This window comes from Drosophila sulfurigaster, chromosome 3 (assembly GCF_023558435.1).
Source record: "Drosophila sulfurigaster albostrigata strain 15112-1811.04 chromosome 3, ASM2355843v2, whole genome shotgun sequence".
Taxonomy (NCBI): Eukaryota; Metazoa; Arthropoda; class Insecta; order Diptera; family Drosophilidae; genus Drosophila; species Drosophila sulfurigaster.
The window spans coordinates 40,665,865-40,685,096 of NC_084883.1; the positions used below are offsets into that span (position 1 = coordinate 40,665,865).

Below are 19,232 nucleotides of genomic sequence, written 5' to 3' on the forward strand. Positions count from 1 at the left end.
CGTGTAACACACACACACACTTGAATGCGAATACGTATTCGTTTACATACTCAGCACACTCACACTCGCACTCTTCTTATTCATGCTCGGAGTCGTATCATCAAATGAATATTCGCTTATTTGCATCTCTCGCGAGTTGCCCAAAGATACACAGCATACAAGAGAGGAAAAGGTAGAAAAGAGATAGTGAGTGTGAGTGTGAGTTGTGTGTGTGGCGCAGATTGAGGTGTGGCACACACACACACACACTTGCACAGCCTGCTGACAAAATGGGTTTTCTCTTTTTTGCCTGCTGAAAGGGCTGGCAGCTGAAAGGTTAACCTTTGATTCAACAGCTGGGCTTTTAAATTAAGATTTTCGCTTGGCATCTGACAAAAAAAAACAACACCAACTTAAGAAGGGGGAGCGAAAGTACACACACAGAACACACACACACACACACACGCGTAGCACATTCTCGTTGAAAATGAGAAAAGTTACGGAACGCATTGAGGTTGAGGTTCTTGGCAACGTTTCAGACGCAAGACGCAAAGCTGAAGTGAAGAGTTGTTTGCCCAGCGACTCTTGGCCAATGATTTTGGCCAACACAAAACTTTACTTTACTTTGGCTTTGCCTTTGCCTTTGCTGCGCCCATTTCTCATAAGCTGCAGCAGATAGTTTGTATACGATTTAAAGATTTGTTTGTGACTCTTGGCAAACTAATTTGCTTAGCTTTGACCTAAGATTGTTTTAGTTTCAGTCTTAGACGCAACTCGAACGAACAGCTGGCATCGTGGTTGGCTACCTCCGCTTCATCTAATGATATTGAATAAGCACTTGAAAAAACTCATATAAAGTAAACAATTGATTTCCATTACGTACGTGGCCAGACTCCAAAGGCAGTAATCGAAGGAGAAAGAGAGGGAGAAAGTAAGAAAGAAAGAAAGAGGAAGGCAAGTTGAGCTGGCGCTGACAGGGATACGAGAAGCCGCAGACTTTACAACTTGCCATTTGCTTACCCACCGTTTACTTGCAAATTTTCTTTTCTCGTTCTCTGCAGATTTTTGCATTTTTCTTGCCCACTTTTCCGACTCATGCGAGCTAGTGTGTGTGTGTGTGTGTGTGTGAGCTGCTTGCAAGTTATTTTCATATTTGTTTAAAGTCTATTTACCGCAAGTTGACAGTGAAATATGCGAAACTAGCGCGTAGCCAAATAAGTGCGACAGTTTCCGGTTACAACTGTGGCAATGCCAATGCCGTTGCTGTGGCAAGCAGTTGGGATAGAGGCAGAGAGAGAGAGAGAGAGAGAGAGAGAGAGAGGGGGAGGCAGTGGCAAGCAGCAGGAGATGCAGCCTGTGCTTTGCCTGCATGTCATTGCGGTTTGTTTGTTTGCTTGACTTGCGCCTGGGTAAGGATTTCATGTGCTTGAGCAGCAACTGAAGCGGGCGACACAAACAGAGAGAGATGGAAGAGATACAGTTAGAGAGAGAGAAAGGGAAGTAGAGGTTAGCTGAGACCAACCGCAGCGTTGGCTGTCTGTGGATATGTGTGGGCTGCCTGCCTGTCCGCATGACAATTTGTTGTGCATGAAATCTGCTGCTGTTGCTGCTGCTTTTGCAATGTTTTTTGCGCAATTTGCCAAAGCCCATGCAAGACACGAAGCAGATATGCACACAGAAAGAGAGAGAGACGATGAGACGCATGAAAATCGAGTCGAGTACCCAGACTCTGACTCTGTCTCTGACTCTGACTCACAATTCTGTGGCAATCCCAGTTCAGTTTCTCCTTTCTTTCTTTTTTTTGTGCAGCAGCAATCCCTTCTGGTCCCAGTGGCACAAGCAAGGCTCAGGTTTTATGCTGAGGCCATTTGGGCCAGGGCAAATAGTCGTTGCTTGTCGGTGCTGTGTAAACAAACAGTTATCCCTCGCTTTGGCAAGACGTATTAGATTTCTGGTGGTGCTTCCTCCGCCTCCGCCGCTTCTAACATCACTTTTCTCGCTCTCTCTCTCAAGTTTAGCGATTCTCTTGTTGCTGGTGTTGCAGTGCCTAACCACTGAGACGGAAGTAATGTGTCTATCAAAGCATTAACAACGAGCTGAGCTGAGCGTCTTCGTCTGCATTGGGTTCGTTATTTTGCCATCGCCTTTTCCCCACGCCCGCCTATTTATATGCCCATTTGAGAAGAGGCAATCAAAGGGGTGGCTTAGCTCTCTGTGCAAATGCTTGAAGCTGATATCAGACAGGCATATAACACACAATGTAAAATATATTTCTGATCAGTAGCTGCCTTTGCTTGTTTAAATGCGCAGATCTCAGCGATTATATTAATTAGCATCTTCAAAATGTTGATGTATGTTTTGCTGTTTAGCATGCACAACACACGTTCAACCCTTTTTGCTTATGACTTTCAAGGAAAAGCTCATTAAAATAAATTAGTTTCGAGATTTTGGTGGAAACATTCCATCAGCAGATTCAAGACTGTTTTGTTTTCTTTAAGTATTTTAAGCAGCTTTTAAAATTAATAAAAATGTAAGTGAATTCCTTACTTTTGCTTTGATAGAAGAGGGAACTCAGCTGCTATTCTATAAAAATATATGATTTTTTTAAATTTTTATGTTGAATTTAGCTGCTGTTTGTTTTAGTTGTAAATTGTATATAAATATAGTACATGTTTCATTTTTACTGGTATATTGATATAGTGATACATTTAAAATATAGCATTGAACATGTACTATATTTTTCTATAATTTACAACTCTAAAATTCTCAACTCTAGTATTAGTTGTAATTTAAAATAGAAATATACATATTGCTGAGTGTCCATTTGTCTATCATTTTTTTCCGATTATCTTTCATATTTTGTTGCATTTCACTTCGCTCCGCTTTGAACATGATATGAAAAATCCACATGCATAAATTGTAAAGCGAACTGTGGCTCATCGATGGCTCAAATGCGGGGCGCCGCCTGCTGTTGGCCATTAAACGCCTTTATGCCAAATTGAACACAATTAAATTAGTTGCGGCCAGGCGGGGATTAAGGTAGAAATTTTGCTAGTCAGACAGACAGAGAGACAGATAGAGAGACGGACTGAGTACTTGTCGTTCTTCTTCTAGTTGCCTGTTGAGAATGTTGTTGTGTTGTGCTTATGTACAACTAATTGGCTATGTAAATGACAGCTGGCAAAGTGCAGGCTTTGAGTGTGTGCTAGTGTGTGTGTGTGTAACATATATGCCCCTATACACACACAAACACACACTAATACACAACACATGCATATGCACATACATATTTGCTGTTAATTACGAGCTTAGGTGGAGGTGCTGAAGTATTTGTGGCTTGTCAAAACCTCGTCTCTGCACCTGCGTTTGCTCCTTCCTATCTCGCTCCCATTGACATGTCGAGCAGCAGCAGAGGCAGCAGCGTTGTCATGAAACCTTTTGCTAAGGATTATGCAAATCTGCCACTCACCGTGCACACACACACACACACACACACACACACACACACATACGCAGAGGAATACGTAGGCACAAAGCCTTCATTTACATTTACATACGGCTAACTGAAGATTTGCGCTTCATCATAATTTATGCAACTGGGAAGAGACACTTCATTCGCAATGCCTCAAAAATTGCCCACAGTTATGGCACAGTCAGAGGGAGACAATAAGAGAGTGAGTGAGACGCAGGATGGACGCAAGGACAACACAAACATCACCCAAACAGGAACCCCAAAGACTGCCTAAACTGACTGACTGACTGACTGCTTGACTGCTTGACTGCCTGATACCGTCGGGCAGGTGGGTAAACAAACAAAATTGAAACTCTATCTAAGCCAGCACACATACACATACATACACAAAGGTTCTCTCTATATAGCACACATATATATTCTCTACCCTTTTGTGGCAAACTTTTGATATACGCCACAGTCGTCGTTAAGGATATGATATATGATTTTGTACAAATATAATAACTTAACTTGATCCCACCGCCAACTGTTGGTTTTGCGGTGCCTAATTTGAATTTAAGCTTACAAAGTTCACATTTCTTTTTTCTCTTTTTTTTTATTGATTTACTAAAATCGAGTTGACCTCAGCAGCCGCACATTAACATAATTCAAAAGGCATCATTAATCAACGACTACATTTTTTTTGTGTAATGTCAGCATATAAGTAATTATTTTATAGCTCATGTGGTGAACTATAAATCAACTAAAGTGCTTTTAAAACTCTTCAATTTAGGCAATTTTTATTTGTTTTGAAATGCAGTTAATATTAAACGTTTTTTTTATAGGATTTAATTAATATTTGCTAGATATGAAAGTTGTACTTTTATATTAGTATTTAGTTTAAATATTGTATTTGGTATTAAATATTTAAATATTGATTGCTGTTTCTTATTTTTTATATGCCTACATACTGGAGGTCTTAATTGCTTTGGCTCACAATTATCTAAGCTTTCAGGCCTTTAAAATTTTTACTGCACTTTTCTTTACATTAGCAATCCTTTACATCATCTCCCCACTGCTCTTCACTATATTAAATATTATACATTTTCTAATTAAAATGCTAAAAGTTCCATTGAAATGCAAAACAAATCATATGTAAACACTCAAAGGGTTCTCTTCAGCTATTTGCATAGCAAAGCCAAGGACATCACTCACTTCTCTTACCCTCTGCTGAAGGACTCGGTGCTTATGCTTTGCCACTATTAACTCATTATTAAATAATTAATTTGGCTTTTAATAAAACTTGCGTTTCATTTTGTAATTTTTTTTTGCAATTTGTTTTGCATGATTTGTCATAATTAATGCCCCCAGGGAGCAAGCACCACAGCACAAAGTCCTTAGCCTTTGCGGTGCAGCTGGAGCTGGGGGGAGGGGGGAAAGGCATCTTTAGTTTGGTCGGACATTTGGCAGCTTTGGCTGCACTTTTGCCACTTGCTGCTGCCACTTGGCCTGGCTTCCCTCTCCCTCTCTCCACTCTCTACCGACCCGACTATAAAATGCTTATGAAAAGCGCTTAAATTAACTAACCCTTGGGGGGACACGGGGAGAAGGTGCTGGAGACGGGGCAAAAGCAAACACCGTAAACACCTTTAAAAGCCACAGGGCGATGTCTGCAGGCTGCCTGATAGTTGGCCACTGTAAAATTTCCATAGCAAGCTCATGGCTCAGGGGAAGGACGAAGGATCTGCAAGAGTTTGGAGCTGCAGCTAAAACTGAAGCTGTGGCTGTAGCCTGAAACTGTTGTCGGAGGGGGCCTTGCAAAATGTGTAGTTTATTTGCAATTTTTTAGCCAAAGAGCTTTGCATTTTTGTTATATTTCTCCATCTACCTCTCTCTCTCTCTCTCTCGCTCTTTTACATTCTCTTCTTCGGTGTGCATGTGAAATTTTTGTTATCGCAGTGTTTGCAGCAGCAGCTGCAGCAGTTGCAATAAAATCAGTGGCAAAGGTTGCAGCAGCTGAGGTCAGTTTTTGGGGTCCAATTTTATGTGTGTGTGCGTGCGTGCGTCCGTCTGTGTGTGTGTGTGTGTGTGGCAGTTAAATGTAAAGCATTTGCACTAAAAACTTGCACAGTGAAAATTTGAAATTTGCCATTTGTTTTGTTGGTTTTGGCTTTGCCTTTAGTTTTGCTCTCATTTCTCGCATTTGGCAGAAAACATTTCTCTCTCTGATTTGCATTTAAAAGGTGTGGCAAACTATCAGAGGGCTTATGTGCGGGGTCATCAGCTTGAATATTTCTGTTTGGCCTCTCTCCACCTCTTCAATGTATCAGTTTGCAAATGAGCCTGACTATGCTATATATATATGCTATACTTGTTTTATAGTTTCACAGCGGGGCATTAAAACTTTGCTGTTAAGCAAGTAACGCACCCAAAAGTTAAGCTCTTAAGTATACGAGTATACAAAATATTTATACAGCGCCGCCTTACGCATAAATTGACGAGCGAAGTTGCCGAAAAGGATCTATAAGATTTTATGTTAATCAAAGAAATATTTCATAGACAAAATTGTAAACAACATTGAATCAGATTATTTGCAATAAATGCAGCTTTGCGATAAATAGAAAAGTGATTTTCTTTTCTAGCAATTTTAAAGCTAAATCCTTGCCGCACTTTCAATAAAGTACTACAACTTTCCATAGCAGACTTTTGAAGAGCTCCCACAAGCGAGTCGAAAAGTTGATGGAAAAGTTGATTTTGTAAACAGTTTTGATACACATAAATATCAAATTCCTAACAACTACAAGCCGAGTTGTTCCCTTTTGGCAATATATATTTACATATTTTATTGCTAGAGCATTCATATTTCGTTTTTCTCCCATTTGCGATTTGCGATGTGCAAAAGCCTTAAAAGCGAAATGAGAATGAGAATAAAACAGAATGCAAACAATGCAGTGCAACATTTAAAACATAAAATGAAATGCAAATAAAATGTGCCGTCGACAAGAGAAAAATAATCATAAAAAATCCAGAAAAGAGAGGGAAAAAAATTCTCTCGTAGTGGCAACATGAAATTGGCTGGTTGCTCGGGTCATAAATTTCTATATAGACAATCTCGCGCTGTTGTTTGCGCTATTCCCTGACTATTGTGCTGTACTTTCCATTCTTTCTTTTTTTGTTGTTGCGATTGTCGCTATTCTACGCAACATGCAACAACTATTAATCATATTGAATGTGGTCGTTGGGTGGGGAGGGGGAACTGTGCCTGACTGTGTCATCCTGGCTAATCAATCTTTACCGTGTGCCCATCGTCTCTCTCTCGCTCACCAATGACAACGACATCGACACAACTCACGACAAAGGCAATCTCTACCATCGACCATCTTTCTCTTCTATCTTTGGGGCACCAGAAAGAAAAATGGCCGTTAAAGTCATTAACGCCTCGCTGGCCACCTGGCCCGGTAGCTCAACTGCTGCTGCTTCTGCTGCTGCTGCTGTTGTTGATCCGGATCCGGGACACGGATACGGCCAGCTAACATCTAAGCCGCCATTTGCCGTGGGGCAGTTTTTGCCATTTTGCTATTTTGTTTATGGCCGGCAAAACGTAAATCTCTCTCCTTGCGAGCGCTGCTCAATGAGGCGGCAGGCAAAAGCCAAAAGGGGATTAGTTGTAATCAATAACTTGGCCAAGTATACTACGAGTATGTATGTGGAGACGGGGCTGAGTCAGAGCGAGAGCGAGAGAGAAAGCGAGAGCTCAGTCAGGCATTTGCTGGCCGTTGTTTTGCCTGTCGAAACTTTTGCAAAAGCTTATTGCCCAGACCTCTCCCTCCCCTCCCCATCCACTTTTCCTGTGCATTATCGGTAGCCAAGTTATTATTATTATAATTTTCTTCTTTCGAAATGCGGATTAATTGAAAAGTTTGCCATTAGGAATTCGCGCTTGGTTAAGTTCGCTGCCCCTTTTGTTTTCTCCACTGCTGAAACAAATGAAAGTGCTTTTCCCTCTGCTTTCCCTGCTTTCCCTCCTCTCTCACCTAGGCAATTGGTAGGTGTTTCAACTACTATTTGATCGTTACACATTTTGACAGCTTCATTCGCAGTTATGATGAAAATTACTTAAAAGCATTTTGCACACAGCGCTGATTTGATTGATGGGCGTTTATGTGCTTTGGCACTGAGTGCTGCAGAAGAGGAAAGGTGGAGGAGGGAGGGAGAGGGGAGAGACTGACTATAGAATGGCGTCGTCATTATATTCGCATTATCGACTGTCGTGGGCGCGGGCGCAATGAGGCATCGCAAATGCCAGTTGACGTGCTGGCGGTTTGAAGAGCTGACAAAAAGTTGCGCCAATTTGTGTCAATTATCAGGAGGCTGCCCCTCCCTTCCACTTCCTCCCCCTCCACCACTCTTTGTCTCACACCTGGAACACACTTTGCTGGTCGTTGAGAGAAGTTTTTCGAAATCCGTTGAGAGATTGCAAAATGTGGGGCAGTATTAAATGACATAACGATGACTTCCACTCACTACAGGTGTGAACACAGCTGGATTTGCACTCCAAAAACGTGAAAAGCTGAAAGTTGCGTCCCTTTTTTCTACTCCGTAATTTGAGCTGCAGATGTGTGTGAAACAAACGAAAGTATGTGTTTCATTTGTCGCAAATTTAAGAGCTTATCACTTGAGTTGCGAGTAGTGAAATGCAAGTCAAATATTGATGGAAGTTGTCAAGGTGTAATCTTATTAGAGAGAAGCTTTCAGAAAATGTTACTAGCACTAACAATGGATTGAGCATATAGAAGAGAGATCAACAAACTTAAAAGAATTTTTTACAAGATTATTTCAACTTTTATTAGAGTGATATGATAAGCCACAAAAGTAAGTTTTAAAATAATTTCAAAGAAGTATTTTAGAGAATATTGTACCATTTAAAAAAGTCTGCACCATACAAAAGAAATTTCAAAGTTATTTCAAAGAATATCTTAACTCTCATATTGTGTTTAATGTTTATATTTGAAATTTAGTTTGTGATAAGATGTATTCGATTTCATTTTAACTTAACTCGCTTAGCTTGAGATGACTTAACTCTAAAAACTTTGTTGCAAGTCTATTATATATGTTAGATTTTTTATTAGTATATCAAAGACGTCTTGAATCTTTTCGTTAAAAAAGACAAATCCTAAAGAAATTGCAGAGTATAGTGCTTCATTTATTCGAGCAGAATCTTAATCAAACTAATAAATTTGAGCGAAATATTTGGTGCATGAAATTGCGATCCTTAAACAACATTTTATTATGGAAGTTGGGAGAGTTTATAATAATTATTTCTAAACGGAAGCTATAGCTTCTCTGAACTGCTTCAAAAACTGCTCGCAGTCTTTGCCCTCAATCAACTTGTTGAAGCTCCAAAAGAAATGCTTTCTAAACGTTATACGATAAACGCAGCTTAACACCATTCCACGAACTGAAATCTAAAGTGAATCTTAAAACTGCTTCCATTGTTTTGTGTGTGTGTGTGTTTTTTTTATAACTCGAACAACTTTTTTTACACGCTGAGTAGAGGAAAACTTTGCTTATCCCTCATAGTACTTATTAAAGATTTACGATAGAAGAAGCCCGCATGCCTTGAGAACTTATTCGCTTTATTCCCTGATTCTTTTTATTTTACTTCAGTCGTGATTTTTTTTGCATATCGTTAATGAAATCCCCTCTTTGGAGCTGACTGAAGGATCTAGTCGCTCATTAAAATCGAAGAGCGAAAAGCGACGAGCGCGTTGAACAAATCGATTTTCGTTTAGTATCGTAATCAAGAACACAACACACAAAAATTGTTTTTTGTTCTCGTGCTAAAAATTTGTTTTGTGCGCTATAACAAGTCTGGGGCAACGAGTTTCCCGCCGCTGCCAAACATGGCTGAATGGAGAACTTAAAGAGCACTCGAACAGCACTCAGCCGCAAACACACAGACACACACAAACCCATACACACACACACTCAGTCATACTCAATCTGCATGTGTGTAAGCCGCTGTTTAAGTGGAGTTTGCTTTGGCTGCAGGTACTACATAGAGAAGCTATAGGCAGCAGCAGCAGCAGTGGCAAAAATTGGGTAAAATGATGAGTGGGGGTTGCCAAAGGGGTGCAGGAGGAGGGGCATCGATGTGTCGGGCCATCGTCTGCGCTTTGCAGTACTTGTCAAGATTGAATTTGCTGCGGATATACATACAAAATATATATATGTATATTCCTTTGGTTTTCTTCTTTTTTTTTGGCTAGAGTTTTTTACTCTTTGAGTTGTGTGTGTGTGTTTTTTTTGGCGTTTTTATTGATCAAACAAAACGTTGCAAGTGGCAGTCAGTGAAGGTGTCATTGCTCAGCAGCATTTACCTAGGGAGCAGATTAGAGCGAGGGGTGAAGAGAGTGAAAGGGGGAACATGACACGCGCAGTGCGCATAGATTGCATGATTGGTTTCGTTTCGGCAACTGTCGCTCTGATTTCTTTTTATTATTATTATTATTATTTCGCAAGTTTGGCACAGACAGAAATGCTTATAAAAAAAAGGTACGATTGTTATTTCGGTGCGATTTGATTTGCAATTTTTGCGCTTCGAGCACTTACCGGACCAAACTGTTCAAAGTAGCTTTTGACATCCTCCAGCGTGGTGGGCGCCGAGAGGCCGCCCACAAAGATTTTCTTCGTTCTCGTCACCATCTAGAAAGAAGAGCACAACAAGAGAGAGAGAGTTGCGAATTAATATAAAATATATTTTGGGAAGTAAAGTAAAGTATCAACAAATGAACAAATGAACGCTCTGCTTAATTTAGCTGTAGCTTGGCATTTAAAAATACATTTATGTTAAGTCGCTGAGCGGGAACGCCAAAGGGGAGAGACAGAGAAGGGGGGAACACACAAAAGTTATGGCTCGCCAGACTGCAAGGAGCCATAAGAGTCGCGCTGAGCTGGGTTTTCTGTAACTTACAGCAGTTCCAACTTTCGCCATGCGTCGACCATTTTGTGCACTTTATGTAGTGGCCGTGTGTGTGTGTGTGTGTATCGTATACGAGTGTGTGTGTGTGCAGCTGGCATATTTAAGCTGACAGTTTCAAGTGCCAACTTTACGCAGTTAGCGCAACACAGCAGCAGAAACAGCAACAGCAGCAGCACCGAAAATGATGGCGAGGCAAAGACGCCAGAAGGACAAACACACACACAGAGGCAACTATAGCACATGTGTGTGCTCACTCTCTATGTGTGAGTGTGTGCGTATTGCAACGCCAGCCTTTTTAGCCCGCAGGCAAGCGTAAACTGTTAACGTTAAGTGACGGCAGTTAAGCGACAGTGGGCCACAAAAAATTGCGCACGTTCGCTACAAAACTGCTGAAATGCACAACTGGTTCCGCAAAAGAGTTAACTAGTTAGCTCAAAAGTTCAGTTTGTGGAACTAGCTACTTTAAAAATTACAACAGCATTTGGTATATTTTGGTTAAAGGTCAAATAAATGAATAAGGAATTTAATTTTAATAATATCTATCTCCCATTATAATTAAAGTTAATAAATAGTTATTATTATTGTTATAAGTTTATCAAATGAATTAAAAATTTAACATTAATAATATTCATCTTACATTATAAAACAAAGTTAAATGATTAAAAACCTATTCATATAGTAAATTAAATTTGAAATATTCTTCTTAATGTATTATTCTTCTTAAAAGTATTATAATTATTATCTTCATGAGCTTGGAATAACAGCTCAGAAAACTTTTAGTTTAGGTTTTGTAAATATTTAGATTTTTAGGTACATTTATTTCACTTAAACCCATTGAAATTTCAATTCAAGAACTCGTCTATTAATACACTTCTTAGAACAATTGTATAATTTGATAATTATCATTTTTAAGCTAATTTTTATTAGCTATAAGATTCCAAAAAATAGTGTAGTTATATATTTACATAATTATTTGATGTTAGACTACTTTTAAAAGCAAGTTTCTAAAAATGCTTTCATTGATATTTGTTGCAGTTGACATCCATCGAAATGTGATCAATGCGTTCGTTGCAAAACTCGTTTCTATCTCGCATTGATACAGTTCGATTTCTGTTTTAATTTCCGCTGCGATTAATCAAATTCTGATGACCACTCAATGGCATATTTCAATCAATCATTTGCAGCTTGATTTAGACATAGTTCAATCAGTCACTTCTAGTTGAGTTCATTTTTCGTAACTGGTTCGATTTCAGCGTGCTTTGACACTACTTTGACAGTTCAACTGGTTCCCACTACTCCAATTTTTTTTCCCCCTCTCTTGACATTAATTCAATATGACATTGTATGAGGAGCTAGAGTTGGAGTTGCAATTGGTTTAGCTGAAACGTTTATCAACAGAACTAACTGGGTTCGTTAAGCAATTTTTTAGTGTAGCAATTCGTATTTTTTTTTTTTGATATTTAAACCGTTTAGCCGCATTGCTGTGGTACGCAATGCTCTTCGCTTCAGACGCTTCTCCCCTCTCGACCCACCATCACTCGCAGGCTGTCTGTTTTGGCCCATGGTCCTTCAGAGTTTTGGGTTGGGCTGCTGCAGGGGCCGGATGAAGCTGATGACGCTGATTGCACTGAAGCTTGCAAGCTGCAATTTATGAGCATGGCACACTACACAGACACAGACAACTGTGTGAAACGAGGGATGGATGCGAAGAAGGGATGAAGTAGCAGCAGCAGCAGCAGCAGAAGAAGAAGAAGATGTGGGATACGTCCGTTAAGGAAGCTAACGATATGTAACAGCGGTGCTGATGTTTCTGCTGTGCCAGCAGTAAAATTCATACAATGTCGTAAAATTAAAACACTTGTGCTGTCGCTTACACACACATACACTCGCACACACACACACACTCACGCACAACAAAAAGTACAACTACAACAAAGTTAGTCATGCAGCTTTTGGCAAAGCAAATCGCTTTGGCCCGTGTCCTGACTGCGAGCAACTCTCCCCCAACTTAACCCGACTCGAGAGTCGCCTCTCGTCTTCTCCGTGTGTGTGTTTTGTGCACTGCACTTTACACAGGTTGGGCAAACACACACACACACAGAGCACAGAGGTCTTGCACTGCGTCTGAGTCGGAGTCGGAGTCTGCTTCTCAAACTAGGTCTGGGTCTGGGTCTCTCTAGTTCTATGTGTGTTTGCGTTTCGCTGCGGGCGTGCTACTAACAATTTGCAAAAAAAAAATTGTAGTAGTAGAAAAAGCCGTCAAGAAAGTGGTAACAACATGACGTCCAACAAACATATCCAAACAAGTAAGAAAGTTACAGTCGAGTGTGCTTGACTGGGAGATACCCGCTTTTTGAATGCGAGCAAAATAGTCCGAAATTCATTTTAAAATGTACCATATTAATATAGCCCAAAAATACAGCTAAAATACTACAATATATCAATGGCTATAATAGGTATGTTGATAAAGTGGTGCATTTAAAATATACCAGATTGGCAGCCAAAGCAATAAAATCTGAAGTTAGTAGGCGTTTTTCCCCATTCAAAACTTTTCTAATATAACTTCTACAAGTTTTGTATGATCGCAACCAATACAGAAAGCATAAATACTGCAGTTGTTATTTTATGTTAAAAAAACTAAATCAAACTTAAAAATAACGCTTGTGATTCGTTTTTTATCGGAAGAGGGGCGAAGCCAAAATTTGAAAGAAAAACAAAAAACAAAACAAGAGTTGCCGAAAAAAATCATATCTCTATCTCTGATAGTCTCTGAGATCTAGGTGTTTCTCTAGATGGTCAGACAGACAGACGGACAAGCGTACATGGCTATATCGTCTCGGTTGTTGACGCTGATAAGGAATATACATATATACATATATATATATATACATAAATATATATATACATATATACATATATACATATATACATATATACATATATACATATATATATATATATACATACATACATATATATATATACATATATACATATATGAGGTCGTAGATGCCTCTTTCTGCCATTTACATACATTTCCTGCAGACACAAAAATATAATACCCTTAAACCCTATGGGTAGCGGGTATAAAAAGTGTCTAAGATTGCAGTGTGGTTAAAAAGCAATCTGAAAATATATTATATGTAGAGTTGCCAGTTGGCAGCGTTTGGCTGCCGCTAATCACTGCCAATGAGGCAGCTACTTAAACTAATAAACTGGACTACGCTTCGCAATGTCATCATCAACAGCAAGAACTGTGACAGCGGGAGACTCGGTGAAACACGCCCAGTGCTGATAGCGAGGCATGAATCAAAAACAAAACACACCCAAGGAAGTCGAGCCACAAATAACAAGCAAAGCTTCTCCCTCCATCCCGAAAAAAAGCAATCCTAATACTCTCTCCTATTCCAATTCCAATTCCATGATCTGACCTTAGCAAATGGCACCACACACGCATACTAACGAAGTGACACGGCATTTTAACGGGGCCAACACCACCACCGCCTGGGACCACAGCACTGCACAGATTAGGAATGTCAATATTAGCCACAGAGAAGAGGAGAAAGAGAGATAGAAAGAGCGACTATGACTACGATTATAAGACTGGGTTGGCCTCGACCCTTCTTTGTGTAGCAAGAACAACACATTTTTGACAAATGACGTCAGGATTGGAGGAGGAGTCAGCTCTCTTTCGACTCTGGTTTCAGTGCAGTGTCTAACAAGCAGAGATAGCCAAAAGTTGTTGCCCACATTTGACTACAATTTTTGGCTACATCATGCTAAAACTTGTTTTATTACAAAAAGGTGTTGCTCACACACACACATACGAGATAACGATAGCTCGACACAAGCTGCTCCTTTCACTGCTACGATAAAGCAATACACGATTGACAGCCTTAAATGCTTCGAGTTGTTAATTGAAATGCAATTCTCCAGAGAGTCATTTACAGGTTGATGTTGCTGATGTTGCTAAATCGATTTTGCAGCTATTTAACAGCTATAAAGTACGAGTGGCAAAATTCAAATCAATTGCAGTGCACATTTCTGACTTTGATTTTTGAACGAATGCAAAGGTTGATCGGTTAAGTTGCTTTACAGTCTCGCAGACAATTCACAGTTGCAAAACAGAAAGGAAAAATTGATGTTGGTAAAAGCAGAATTACAAATCTGCAAACGTTACAAGAGGCACTAGAATATTTTTACTGATTTTACAATGACAAAAGGACAAGTGAATATTTTCTACTTATTTATGTGCTACTATTTTATTTTAATCTGCAATTGAATATTTTAGAAAGGAAACAAATTTGTTTTTTATTTTAGAGAGAATCGAATGTTTCTGCTGATTTCACAATTTGTTTGTCAACAGGTCAACTGAATATTCTCTACTATTTTATTTTAATCTCTTGTTGAGTTTCAGGTGGGATGTAAAATAAAAATCAAAAAAACTGATTTTAGTATAAGCATAAATAAACATGAATTACAATTTGCTTTATATTTAGGAAATAATTTCTGTTGATTTCACAATTTGTTTGTCAAAAGGCCAACCGATGATTCTCTCTTGTTTTGTTATAATTTTAAATTGAACATTTCAAAGGTGTAAAACAGAAATGCGAAATAAATTTTGGATATAAGCATAAACAAACTTTTCAATTTATTTCTAATTTAATTGATAATTGAATACTTCTGATGATTTCGCAATTCAGTTTTCAAAGGAACTATAACAAAGGGACTTTTTAGTAAGAAGTTCTTACTTGTAACATTTAATTGCTAGGATTTCTAAGAATTGAATAAAAAAATTGTTTGTAAATTGTTTCTTGGATTTAACAATAAAGTATTCTGTTCTAACTTATACCAAGAAATGATTTACAATTTATTATTAAATCAAGTATTACGAATCATACAAATTAGAAGGTTTATGTTCAACATATTCAATTTAATCAGACACGAATGTGTTGTAGATATCAATACAGATATAATAAAGACTTGACTGTTCATGTGTGAATTTGCCAACAATTTAAGAGGCAAAACATAACTAAATAGCTAAATTTAAATGCAGCATTTATCACGTTTTTTCCACAAGAAATTTAGAATGAAAATCAAATTCATTCTCTAATTTTGATTGAAATCGTTTTATATTTATTTATTTGCTTGATCAAATTTGTTATCAAATTTTTTTAATTTAAATAACTTTCTAGACTTTATTGAAGTCTTTTTATTTTTACTTATTCGCTCGATTAAATTTGTTATCAAATTCGGTTATTTGAAATTTATCAACGTGAAAGCATGTCAATCCATGGTATGCAGCTTTAAATTAGCAATCAAATCAAATGGGTTTACAGTGCTTTATAAAATTTTACATCCTTTCCCCACACTGCGTCCATATATTATGGAACTTTATTGCTTGACGTTAAGAGGCCTTTGTGTAGGAGTGTGTGTGTGCGTAATGTTTAGCTCGAAGAATACTCAAATATAGTTGATATCATTTTTGGCACTCTTAAGCTCATTTTAACGGCCCTTCAGGTGGAGTGCAGGGGCGGAGAGGAGAGACAACAAGCGAGGAAATGCCCATCAACGCTGGCAATCAAGCGACGGCATTGCCATCATCTCCGACGTGGGTTGTATGTTTGAGTGTGTGTGTAGTGAAAGGGTAAAATCAATTTAACACTTTCAACTAAATTATTCATTTTGCATAATAATTTTCAAATCTGTCAAAATTCACACACACACAGATATACACACACACACGTACACATTGTGAGCAGGCTTTTATTTGATACATTCAGCGGTTGTCGGCGTCTGCACTTTCACACGCTTAGCAGAAGGAGGCTGATGTTCTGCTTGGCTCTGTTCTGGCAAAAAAGCACTCAAATAATTCCCAGGCGTAAGCTAAACCAGCGCAAAAGTTGCCATGCTGCGCGCAACACAACAATAGCAAAAGTGGAGGCAGGAGAGGAGAGAGGGGAAGTGGAGGGAAAGGTCGGTTATATGCTAAAGTGGAACTGAGACTAAAAAGTAAAACCCTTTAACCGAGCGTAGGCAACGGCGCCACGCGAAGCGTCACAAATTCTGTTAAGCGAAAATTTCATCAACGTCGACGACGACGACGACGAGAGAATTTTCATTCGCCATTCAGCGACGTGCACACTACCCCCCTTTCCCCTTTTCCTCCTTCCCACGTTTGTTGTACCCCATTCATCCAGAGCCTCAGTCGTCCGGCCGCGTCCTTTTTGGCGTTGTCAAAATGAAAGGAAAATGTCTCATAAATCCTTTTAATATTAAATGAGCTCTGCCCCCGCTTCCCGCACTCCGCCCCGCACTTTAACCCACCCTTTGCAGCCGCACAAATTCGCGCCACGCACACACTTAAAATTATGTGGCTAATGGGAGCAACTTGGCTGGAAATTGCGCGAACCTGTCGAGAATGCCATTGCCATTGCCATTGCCAAACGAGTCAACTTTAGCCAGCCATTTTGACTCGCTACACATGTTCCTCCCCACCCCTCTTCCCTCACTTTTCACCTTCGTCCCCCCTCTCTTGTTTGAATTTGTATATCTGATTGTGGCCAGGGACTTGGTTGGCCTGGTTTTTGTGTGCAATGCCAATTGTCATTAAATGTAATTTTTAAACCTGTTAGCGTGCATGTGTGTGCCATAAAAAAGGGTAGGCTAGTCACCCTCCCCCCTCTACCACCATCCCTTTCACCTCTAAGCATGTCCCTATGTCCCTTTTTATTTTTTATAGGTATGTGCGTTCTGTGCCCGAAAAACATTTGCTTTTTATTGTCAAATTAGTCGGCAAAAGGCGGGTTTATTAAACTTGTTTTTTTGCCCCGACAAAACTCTTCATGTTCCTATTATGTTATATTATATGTGTTAGCTCTATGTGTGTGTGAGTGTGTGTGTGTGTGTGCGCCCAAAATTTTAGAAGCGACACAAGGCATTTACACAACCAACTCCATTACGCCTTCAAACGTCCCTCAACGGCTGCCAATGCCTCCCAGCTTCCTCTCTTACGACGGCTGTCAAGCAACGACAACAATTTGTAACATTTGCCGCACTTCCCGCAAGCATTTTTGCATGTTGTAGAAAGCGGGGAGGGGCCGGGGAGAGAGAGGAAAGGGAGTGAGTTTGCTCGTCTAACCCACTCAAAAAGCTTCAACATCATTCAAAGTGACAAATTATCCATGCAAATTTTACAAAATGGCTGCCGGGGCTCGTGGGAAAAAGTGTTGCATACTTATGAGCGCGAGGCGCCATTTGAAATATGAGAATTGAATGGCAAGGAAAACTTTGACAAAACACACACACACACACAAGCACTCACACATACACATAGAGAGAAGAAGGTAGTGTAATGCAGAACAATGCCGAAAGGCCTACGGAAAACACATACACACATAGTTTTCACCAGCTTCAGCTTTAGCTGTCTGTCTGTTTCTCTGACTCTGTGTGTGTGTGTGTTTATCATGTCGTTGTTGCTGTTGTTGTTGTCTGTGCATATTCGATCTGCTCCATCAATGCCATTGTGCTTTTGTCTTGCTTTCAATTAAAATGACCACACAGCGAGACAGCCAGGGAGCATTTGTGTTGAGCTCACACACCGCATCCGCATCCTGACTACGTATGATGTATATGTGTGTCGGTGTGTGTGTTATCCCTACGAGTTGCTTGACCGAAAATTTGTGCAATTTCCGTTACTAATACTTTTTGGTCAATTTCCTTCAAACACACACACACATTGAGAGAGATGAAGAGAGACAGAGGGCCACACGCTGTTGATTTATTGCCCTGGCAAATATTTTGCGCCTTAATTTCGTTGATATTTATGCGGCAATGTGTCCTTGCAGAGCCAATAAACACGTTTGTGCCACTGACAAGGGATAATGGGCTTCCTTTTGCCATAGTTGCTGTCGGTCTTTCTCTGTGTGTGTGTGTTTGTGTGTGTTTGGAGCAAAATCAGCATTTGAATATGCCCGAGGGACTAAAAGCGCCCCGCATCAAAAGGAATGCAAATCGTGTGTCCTGTCTGACCGTCTGCTCTGCTCTGCTCTGCTTTTTGCTCGGACCGTCGTAGCTTGTAAATCAAATGAAATATATTACAAGCGCCGCATAAATACATTTCAAGATTGATGTGAGCCAAAGTGCTGCAGAAAGAAAGAGTTGAATTCAAAGAGCGAGAGAGAGAGAGAGAGAAAAGAGGAGGAGAAATAAAGTGGCAGCTGGTGAGCGCTGCTTTTGCTGGCATTTTAATGAGCTGCAACATAAACTAACAAAACGAAAATGTGCGCAGCTCATTCACAAATTGAGTGACACACACAAAGGCACACACACACACACACACATACATATATGTAAGCTGGACTACAGCTGCTGGGAGAGTAAAAGGAGTAGAAGGAGGAGAAGAAGCATCTCCTTATTTATGCATAACAATAATGAATATTATACAACAAGCCCGAAATGTAATTCTGTGTAATTAATTATTAATTTATGCGCATACATTTAACTCACACGCATTGTCGTCGACAGCAGCAGCAACATGTAAGCGAGATGTATGCGTGTGTATGTGTGTGGCATGAGTGTATGTATGTGTGTATGTGTGGCATTGGCATCCTGGCACAATGGCGGCTGGCGGATGCGGAAACTGTTTTGCTGCCGTTGATGCTGCCAAGCCAGTCATGCTTGTTGTTGCTTTTCGTTGTTGTTGCTATCGTTGTTGTTGTTGTTGCAGCAGCGACTAACGACCAGCAAAGTCTGTTGCTGTTGCTGCTGCTGCTGCTGGTCGCATGTCGACATTGTTGTTGTCGTTCTAATGTTAAGTTG

The 19,232-nt window shown here is 39.8% G+C and overlaps 1 protein-coding gene across 8 annotated transcripts in view; it reads right to left on the minus strand.

The window, feature by feature from the left end:
• The window catches only part of LOC133841326 (RNA-binding protein Musashi homolog Rbp6), a 227,264-nt gene that overhangs the window by 64,883 nt on the left and 143,149 nt on the right, over positions 1 to 19,232 (minus strand). For all 8 annotated transcript variants that reach the window (XR_009894287.1, XR_009894288.1, XM_062273722.1 and 5 more), the window contains one exon: positions 10,043 to 10,135. Coding sequence is in view for 6 of the 8 variants with exons in the window: in XM_062273722.1 (XP_062129706.1) it covers positions 10,043 to 10,135 (93 nt within the window). In the remaining 2 variants the exon portion in view is untranslated. The remainder of the gene's footprint in view (positions 1 to 10,042; positions 10,136 to 19,232) is intronic.